Below are 10,655 nucleotides of genomic sequence, written 5' to 3'. Positions count from 1 at the left end.
TTACTTAAAACACAAGTTTTACAATATGTTTTAGAGCCATAACATACCAAAGGCACTTGCAGAAACTGCTGCCAATATTTATGATTTATATAGGCCTGCAGAACAACCGTGTGCTCTGTGCCTTACACTAAAAACCCTTCACTATGGGAGGCGGCACTGCCAACCCTTAATAAAACATCCAAACTCAGGGGCCCTTATATATATACCGAGTATGACACAGAAGTGACTAAAGCTAATGAGACATTGAATGGCTGAACATTGCACGGACATTGCACTTCAAGACTATAGTGACAGGAAAGCTACAGTTCCCCTGTCATAGGAGAATGACGTGCTGCACAAGAAAAAGAACTGCTAATCTGTACAAAGGTATCAGGAATTGAACCCAGACCCTGACCCTAAACTGACTTGGCCGCCCAGCACTGCTCACCCCAGACTGCCCTCCCGCCCTCTCTGCATGCCTGCCTCCCTCCCCACTGGTACACGGAGCTTTCTCACACACTGAAAGACATCCCAGGCATTCCTAAAGACGTGCAGCTGGTAAACAGCAGGGAGGTGGGTAAAGCAGGGCTTCGCGGTCGACTTGCATTGCCTTTGTGATTGACCAGTAGATCACGATCAACGTTTTGGGCACCCCTGATCTATGGCATACTAAATGCTACACAGGTGGGACTAACACTATACTTTTTCTACATCGTTCTCAATGCATCAGACTTATTGCATTACTTATAACAGTACTTCCCTTTCTTTTAATCATTTAACTTTAGTTCATGTCAATTAGAAGATAGGAATTTAAATTTGCAACAGCATACTGAATCCAGCGCAAGTAAACCCAATCACACGTGTCATCCTAAAATTCAACACTTTGCAGCAGAAGGATGTGTTTGCTTGTACCAGTACACTATATCCAAACCCAGGAAATTCAAATTAGTGTACATCCAATGTAATGTTGAGAGCAATCTAGACCAGTGGCCTGACATTTACACGTTAGTTCAAATTCTCAATGAAATGTGCTCACCCATGCAAGTGTTTGATGTTCACGTACTAAAAGCTAAAGTCATCCAGATTTGCTAATAGCTGGAAAATACCAGGAAAGGGATTTTTTTTTCTCTTAACTTTTCTTTCATTTAGATTTTTGTTCATGGTTGGGAGGTGGATCTGGTCAGTGGAGACACAATTTAGATGCCTCCAATGCAGTGATCACTTGCTGGCTGTAATCCAGTGATCTACTACTCCGTAAAAAACACAAATACAGCCAACACATCTGAGGCTGGTAAAGCACTATATTAAAATTTTGTCTGTAAAAATGCATTACGTTTTTTTTTTTTTTTTAGTGTGGAGGAAGGACACTGGTCAGAAAGTGTGCCACAAAATACCATACATGAGCAATACTGTGCCATGTTCAGCATTCCTCAGTGGATGACGAGTGTGATACAGGAAGTAAAAAAAAAAAAGAATGGTTAGAGCTCAGAATCAAAGCATACATATTGGACACCCTGGAACAAGAGTACACATGTACATCATTCTCATGCTATAAATATTTTTGTGTGTGATCATTTATATTATTTAGTAATAGCAATATGTGGAGTTTGACTGTGCCAATTTCAAATCCATGGAGTTGCATGTGATTTACATAAGTGTCACATTTACTGCATCTCATTGACCAAATTTCTAAATAGTCTAATTTCCTGTATACAAAGAGTGATCAGTAAAACACATTCACAGAGGTTTTGTACCTTCTTTAACAGTGAGTGTGGGAGTGAGCTTGGTGAAATCTTTGTTGAGCTCTCCCAGCAGTTTGGGGGAAATGGTGAGATAATCGCATCCAGTCAGGGCTTTGATCTCCCCAGTGTTGCGAAATGAGGCTCCCATCACAATGGTTTTGTAGCCAAACTTCTTGTAGTAGTTGTAAATCTTAGTAACACTCTGTACACCTGCATAAATATAGAAGATGTAGATTATACATTTGTTGCACCGCTAAAGTAGTTTAAAACTTTTCACACTTGGCAGTTTTGGTGCATTGCATTGGGATAGGCAATTTAAATAAATAGGTCATGAACAAACCAGAATGGAAATGCTGCATTTTCTCCCCATGCAGCACATAAGGTAGCACATTGTTGTGGTTCAATGCATGTAGATGGCAGACATAGACCCATCTCTATGATCCACTGGGGAAACGCTGAGCAAGACCTGCCAATCTTCTACTACAGAGCCTTGTATCTTGAATTATACCTTAGATGCATAAGGGGGGACAATATTTTTCTCTTCCGAAGAATGTGTTTATTCTATGTATGTTTATATGTACCTTTCAATTTCCAAGGCTAATTCATTCTTACCTGCTGATATTGTTTCTTTAAAAGTTAAATGCAACTTTTAATGGTTCTCATTTATGCAATTATATTTTGTGCAAACCAAATTGTGCAAGTACTTTTTTTGTACCCACTGTTGGCTAACCACAATAAAAGCATTTAGTTCTAGGAGCAGTCAGCTAGCAGCAGTGCCATTATTATTAATAAACAGGATTTATATAGCGCCAACATATTATGCAGCACTGTACATTAAATAGGGATTGCAAATGACAGACTAATACAGACAGTGATACAGGAGGAGAGGACCCTGCCCCGAAGAGCTTACAATCTAGTGCCATGCACTAATGTAGTACCTTTTAGCTAAAAGCCAGTGACAAAATAAATAGCTTGAATATAGTTTTTAGTCTAACAAACCTCCCTCCCCCTCTGTCTATATTGTTGAGGAGGAGAAGGTCAAATGCTATTTCAAGCTTAACATAAAATTGAAAAATGGCTTGGACCAATCTTATCTCCTAACTAACCCTTGGATTACTGCCAAGCACCCAAACACCCCTTTAGCAACAGGAAACCAGATATTCTCGGTTCACATATGTTGCTTCAATATGATCATATTAAGTAATCATTCCCTAATTTGCAAAATGTTAAAAACATGGACTTTACTAGACAGTGCCATTATTGTGCAAGTTAAAAGTTAAACAGCTAAAGAAACTGGTCTGACACTGCCCTGCACTATGGGAATGGCCTGTATATTAGGGGTAATAATTAGGCAGTTAATCAATAAATGTTAAAAAGCAAAAGTCCACTGTCAAGGGGCTTTGTTTAGTTCTCAGAAATGACTAATACAAGCATTTCCTGCCAAATATACAAAATCTTGCTGTTACCCAAGTAAACCTGACATCTTTGAAGCACAGGGCTCAGGACACCCTTTGGTTCTTTAACTCGAAGGTAAATAAGGAATTTTACTATACAGAATAATAAAAATTCAAAGAATGAGTCAAGTAATGAATGAGTCAAGTAATTACCTGGGGTTGGGGAAGGGGTACAGTAGTTTAGGTTATGGCAATGAGCCTATAGGGTGGTAATTGTTGTCACAGAACTGTATCATTTTTAGTTATTGATTAAACATACCTGGGTCTTCATGTGGTTCATAGCTCTTCTTGCCAGTACTGGCCACATGCCAGTCCAATATTCTGCCCACAAATGGAGATATGAGTGTAACGCCGGCCTCGGCACAGGCCACAGCCTGGGCAAATGAGAACAGCAGGGTCATGTTGCAATGTATTCCATACTGTTCCTCCAGGACCCTATGGAAAAGAATATGTCAGTTATCAAGCCATAAAAAGCAATTTCCTAATTATTTTATTAAAAGAAATTTACTGCCTTATATTAGGATATACAGCATCAAGCTGATCACAACTCATCCATGAAGCTGCTATGACTTAAATCACATAAGTGTAGCTAAATCTTGTCTTATGCAGATATGCCCAAAGTCAGATTAAAATTATTGTAAATGCTGGCAGTGTCCAAAACGTCATATGGTATTAATATGAGTTCTGATTTCTCTGGCAATACAATCCATGCTGTCAGTCAAACATTCTGGCACTTCTCTACATACTTTTACTCTCCAGCACATGGAGTAAAGTGCAAGCTCAGAAGGTACACGACACAGCAAGGACCTTTACTTCTTCAGCATATGTTTCACCAGAAAAGAATCACAAGATCTCTGTAGTTGGTAACACACCAACTTCTTTGGGGACAAATGCTGTCTGCAGATCAGTTTTTCAAAGCAAAATGGCACTCGCTAAACATGACAGTGACTGCAGTAGTAAAGGAAGAGTAAAACAATTACACTTTGCCTCTAACTGGAGACCTTTTGCAACCTGTGGTTTCCTAAGGAAACATTTTAAAGTATCGCCCTCCAATTTTTTCCCCATTATTGATTTCATAGATTGACATTTTTATACCAATATTTAGAAAATTGCAGTTAGATACAGATGTATTTACATCCTAGGGTGCCAATAAAGTAAAGCCTTTGACGTAATGTAATGAGGTTCTGTGAAATGCTTCTAGGTTACCCAGTGTGTTCAAGCACTGAAGTTCATCAAGGCAATATGTAGCCGATTAACCAACATTCCAATTCAACAAATCAAACTACCAAACCAGGGAGAACCTTACTTGCCAGCTTGTATTCCATCCCAGGTTGAGGACAGCTTGATCAGGATTCTCTCCTTGTCTATGCCAGCTTCTTTGTAAAGTCCAATAATGCGCTTGGCACGTTCAATCATCCCCTCTTTGTCAAAAGACAATCTACAAGAAGAAAAGGAGACAATGCGAGTTATGTTCACAATACAAATATATTAAATTGCCTGAAATTAACTGGGGGAAAAAAATGGTAGCAAACAAGATCACAAAATCTTTATGTATTTTTATCACATGCAAATTGTGCAGAATATTTTTGTTGCAGCTCAGTATAGTATAGTATAGTAATAGTCATTGGGAAATTGATCCCATAATACATGCAGTGCATCTAAAAATTTCATCTGGTTAGGATCCCAAATATGGAATGTTCTTCACAATCTCACATAATTACTAACTTTTCTAGAATGTTTATTTGAGGCTCTATTCTTATGATTATGGATCAATCTCCACAGTGTTCTCAGCACTGCTAAAATACTGAATAGGTTGTAGAAATGCATGATTCTCCATCCAGCATCTCACTGCCTATGTGCAATTCAAGCACAATCTTATCCTTCTGTGTCACTGTCCATAGTATGAACAGGTTTTTCATCTGCAGCCCCCTCTTCTACAGCCCTGCATAGTATGTTGGTGCTTTAAATAACAGTTAAAATAATATTCTATTATAACATTCGAATTTCTGTGATATAGTGATGTATTACTTCGCAGTCCATGCTGGTTAATTTTTTTAAAGCTGAACTTCAAACCAAAGTAAAATCATTATGCAGAACTGCATTCATTAGCACATACTGGAAAGTTATTTTTTTTGTTTAATAATGCAGTGTAAATACCTGAATGTGACTTGGTATTGGACTGCTAAAATGTCCTGTACAGCAGAACAGAGGGAGAATCAGCACAAGGGGCCAATCAGTATTGGAAAGCTCCCATGATAAATTACATAACAGTAGGGCAGAACAAAGTGACAGATACGTTCACCAGTCCACTGGTTCCCCTTTCACAGGGTGGGAAAGGGACAAGACCTCTATGGGTGCATTAACAATAAAGCCAAATTGACAGGAGGTCCCAGACAGAGCTCATAGGGTGTGTCTTATGGGTAGTACTTCTAAATGTGTGCATTACACATATTGGGGACAAGCCCCTCTCTGCTTGTACATCCAATGAAGAACAGCAACAGATCTTTGCTTTTGTTAGGTACATGGCCTACCAAACAGAGCTATGCTGTGTCAGAGCTGTAAAACTCCTTTTGGAGATAAAATTAGACTCCAAATAAACCTCTAATTACAGAAATGTATGTCTTAAGTTAGCTTTAGGATTTGATGTTTCTAGCTTAAAAAACAGCTTTCATCTTTGTAGTAGTTCTTCACTAAGCATTATTTATTATATAAGAAGGTTCCTAAGCTTTAACCACAAAAATGGATTACAGGAATTTAGATGCATAAGTTCTCCTTATGGCCCCACCCTTATCACATATGAAGACTGGTATTTAAAATGTCCTAATTCGCAGCGAACATCTCAAAAATTTACATTTGCTAGAAAGGTCATTGTAGCTCAGCCCAGCCAATGTCACAGAATGCTCACTTAAGAGCGCCCTTAAACGACTCACACCAAAATGGACATGATGCTATACTATTCCAGTGTTCAACCCACAAACGTTTTAAGCTTCAGTAACCACCCTAAACCCACCAGGTGGTTACTGAAAAGTGCTGGGTGGTGCGCCCAGCTAAAAGGAGCTGGGGAGAACAGGGATGTCTCCATCTCAGCTAATCCTATGACAAAGAAAACCATCTGTGCCAGTTTTAAACTTGTTATAAATTGTGCACATGCAGCAATGAGCACTTCTAGACATGCCAGTTATATGTAATATCACACCTTTACTGCTGCAAAGTGATGATCCAATCATAGTCTGTTCCTTTCTGCATTGTGTTCTGTCATCCTAGGACAAGAACTCAATTATAGTCAGAGAATGGCATTGCTATGAATCCGAATCTCCAGACTTAATGTGACCACTGCACTGAGCTCAGGCACAAAATGATTTCAAAGCCCAAGCGGTGTGTTCTGGTCAATAGAAGATGCGTAAATCTAAGGGGTAGGACTGCCCCATGAAAACAAATCGGGAATGGAGATTCAGATCACCACAATTTATTAAAGGTCAATTGGCAAATACTACATTGAGAAAACAAAAGACAGCAGGTAATATACAGAAGAGAATGAGATCTAGAGTCTTACCTGGCATCCACCTCTGTGGAAACACGACCAGGAACCACATTCAGTATTTCGATTCCAAATAGCACAAACAGTTTGTCCATGATATTGTTCATCTGTTCCTGTTCAGACCTAAAATGAACACATCATTAAAGCTGAATTCAATTCAATTTACTGGTTGGCTGTTGGAGTATGCCAATAGCAGGCAATGACTTTTATGATCAATATACACATAAGAGGAAGTCACAACTTCCTTTTACATTATCTCTAATGCTCATAAAAAAATATATATATATAATATATAAATATATATATTATTTTTTAATCTCTAATTCTACCAGTCTTAAAGTCCCCTTTCTCAGGTTTATTCTCCTTATAGGATGTGGCTCTAGCTAACAAGGACCTAGTCCTACCTTTTTCCTTAAGTGTAGGCTGGAATTCTGCTTTAAGCAGTCTGGTACTTTTTGCCATCTAGAGGTTAAAGATCACCCAACTCAACTGAACCAATCTTTTAAATATCTGACAAACTACATAATAAACTGAGCAACTTCATCCTCAAACAGAAACTTAGAATCAGAATCACCTAAAAGAAAGTCACATCCTCTGTTAACAATTTAGCACAGCTGCACTTTTGCCTTCATGAAACCAGTGAATCTCATTTATTGTTTTATTATGTCTGCCATCAATAACTTTTATGAATGTTTACCTGTAAAAGTCCCCTTTGTGTTGACATACAAAAACAGACCAATGCTGGGTGCTGGTATATTGATCTGATATTAGCAGCACCAGCAGATTGCATTTAAAGTGAAGGCTGTGATGTGAAAGGAGGAAGCGCTCAGGTTGGATTTTATCTGGATTCTTCACACTGAAACTCATTACCCCAATTTCTGCACTGTCAGCTTCTAAACGTGTGCATTAAAAATTGCAGCAAATCAGATGGAGCCTGCCGTATTTTATGGATATTCAACATCACCTAGCCCTTCCACCTGACTGTCCCTAGGTTCACACTAATTCATTGGATTTTGCTTTTTTAATCAAGAAAACACCAAAAACGAGGGCATCAAGGGCAGAAGGCATGCAAATGCAGCATGTCTAAGAACACCCAACAAAACTGGTCACTACCTATTAAGAAATATTAATATTTGCATAATTTCTCATTGTCTCATGTAGAACTGTTTGCTAGACTCTACCATCATGTTTAGCATTTAAATTGTCTTTACAAAGCAGGGTCTGGTATTCTTTTGTTTGGGAAGCTCTCCTCTTATGCACACATGGATTAATGAGGAATAATAGGATTTCATTTGGTTAACGGTTAAAACATTTACCTGTCACGAGATGCTGGAACTCGTTGACAATCTAGAGCCCATTGATTTGGTGTCTAGCACAGGAGATATTGTTTTTATAGTATGTTTTTAAGCTGAAATATGGTTGTTATATGTTTGATATTGAAATAAAGCATTTTAAGCTATGTAATTTGTACCTAATTTGGCCTTAAAAGTCCCAAAACCTAATCTTTTCTTTAATGTTTTATTTAAGTTATTTAAAAACATTAGCTTTCAGGTAAACATTTTGTGTAATATCACCAATTACTAAAAACCTCAAAACCAAAACAAGTAATATTTAGCATTACATCAAATATCTACAGTATTTACCCGCCAAGCTTCTTTCCATGTTGGATTGCTTCTTTCACCAGATGTTGGTAGGCTGGCATCTGGGCTGCTGCCAGAATCAGAGATGGATTTGTGGTGGCATCCTGTGGCTTGTATTCTTCAATGGCTAAAAGATATAATTGTGCTATGAATGATCATGGTCTATACAGGAAAAAAAAAAAATTCTCTTTCCATAGTCCATTCACTGCTTTGACACTGAACAATAATACCAAGCACAAAGTCAGCACAATTTTATTTCTTTAATTACATTCGCCAGTCCTTGTTCTAACGCTCGTGATCTTCATCCGGTCTTCAGGGTGTCAAATCTATGGACATCTTCACTGGCCAGGCTGGGATGACATAAATCCTGCACATGCACACAGGAGCGCCATTAGCCCGGGATACCTGGTATCATACACCAAGCTGTGCATGTGCAACTCAGCACACTTTATAAAAACAAAAACAGGACATCTCCTGTCCTTTCTGCAATAAAAAAAACCCTGCTTGAAATATTTTTGTTGATCACTAGTTCTTTTGAAGCACATACCTGAATGATATAAAGTATCAGCCTCTGCAGACTCAGTAGAACTGAGCTCAGAGTGGAGAGGAAAGAACAGCCACAGAGTTTATATAATGACCGCATTCTGCTTTATATTTTGCCAAGCTGTACCAACCATTGGGGAAATTATCATTTGACAGCAAATAAGAATAAAGCTATGTACAAACACTGGATGATTGTTGTCTGAGACAAATGATAATGTCATCTAGGGCAAAAATCTGTACAGCTGTCCTCTGACATCATTTAGCTAACTGTCGTGGCAGTTCACATCAATATAATTAGACACACAGTATTTATATAGCGCTGACATTATACGAAGCACTGTACAAAGCCCATAGTTGCAATCTATTGTACCTACCATAGTCTAGGTCTTGTAATACAGTCTAAGGTCAATTTTAGGGGGGAAACAATTAAAACAGGAACTAAATTGAAAGCGCCTAAAAAAAAAGGAAAAAAAAAATTTGATCTTCAATCCCGCATTGCAGGCCATTGGTCCATAGGTATCTTCCATCAGGTCCTGCGCCATCCCGGTATCCATCACTGCACCGGGGGGGTGCCATCTTCACCTCTTCTTTCTATGTCACACAACCCAGACGGGAGATCGGGTGACGTAGGTTGATTTTTTGTTTTTCACCAAAGGGCTCCTTCTGCGAATGCCCTAGATGCTCAGGCCATGCACCCAAGAGCCTTCCAGGATGTGGGACGTAGGTATCCTGGGAGACTGCGCTCCTATTCATTAGGGGGTGTTGCACGTAAAAAAACAAACAGAATCTATACCTAACATAAAAGGGTTGTCTACCCTTTTATGTAAAGTGAAATTTCTGAGTTTAGGTACGCTTTAACTATCCTCACGTTTTAATGCTTTAACTCTTGTTTAAATGACTTAGCAGGGACGACGGGTGCTTGTACGCCCATTTTCACAAAACATTGCTGTGTGTATCGTGCCTATTCATTCTGTCACATGTGGACATGATCACAAGAGATTTGCATTGTTCCAAAAACAGAAATGTAACAAATGCACACAGTTTTAGCATTAACCTAGTTTGCTCCAGAGCGGATCATCACATAATTGCAGATAATTTAGAATAAGTAGTCGTGCTTAGGGATCTGCACCCCAGATAAATTAGATATAATTCATCATTACCACAGTTCCAAGAGACATTCCCTGAGTTATCCTGAAGAAATAAGGTGTGGGCCTATACATATAAAGAAACAAATGAAACCTCCTCCTTACTCACAGTGACTATGCAGAAAGCTTTGCCAATAAATGAGGAAAAGATTTTTCAATGTTAAGCAGGAAGGCAGAGAGTTTCCACACAGCATTGCTCACAGCATTACACAGTGATGGCCTATCTTCCTCATATGTAAATAATCAGGAAATGCTCCAATATTTGACCACACAGGCTTGAATCTCAAGGTCCACACTGGGTCTCAGAGAAAGCAAGGTTAGCAAACATTTCCCAGAAAACCAATAAACAATGGGCTGCAAAGTTTGTATATTTAGACTTTGGTCTTTTCTAGAAGACTACAAAGCAGTCTTGTGCAGGATATTCAGGTGCTAAGCGGGTAATAAAGGGGAACCAATTCCTAAAAAATGCGACCAGGCAGGTCCTCTAGTGCAGAAAACACATTGCCCATGCCTTCTGCAATAAAGGACCTGCCTGAATGCAATTTAATTATACTCGCCGGTCCTCATCCTGTCACAGGAATGGCCATCTTTCCCCCATTAATGAATCCATAGGA

The 10,655-nt window shown here is 38.8% G+C and overlaps 1 protein-coding gene across 1 annotated transcript in view; it reads right to left on the bottom strand.

The window, feature by feature from the left end:
- Positions 1–1,733: 1,733 nt before the first annotated feature.
- Positions 1,734–10,655, bottom strand: part of TALDO1 (transaldolase 1) — a gene marked incomplete at its 3' end in the record, with an annotated part of 15,217 nt that continues 6,295 nt past the window's right edge. Inside the window, 5 exon segments of the mRNA XM_072421669.1 lie at positions 1,734–1,931; positions 3,435–3,610; positions 4,482–4,613; positions 6,729–6,836; positions 8,357–8,480. Of these exon segments, the coding sequence (XP_072277770.1) occupies positions 1,734–1,931; positions 3,435–3,610; positions 4,482–4,613; positions 6,729–6,836; positions 8,357–8,480 (738 nt within the window).

Source organism: Pyxicephalus adspersus, chromosome 9, assembly GCF_032062135.1.
Source record: "Pyxicephalus adspersus chromosome 9, UCB_Pads_2.0, whole genome shotgun sequence".
Classification (NCBI taxonomy): Eukaryota; Metazoa; Chordata; class Amphibia; order Anura; family Pyxicephalidae; genus Pyxicephalus; species Pyxicephalus adspersus.
This window is presented reverse-complemented; position numbering and strand designations above follow the sequence as displayed.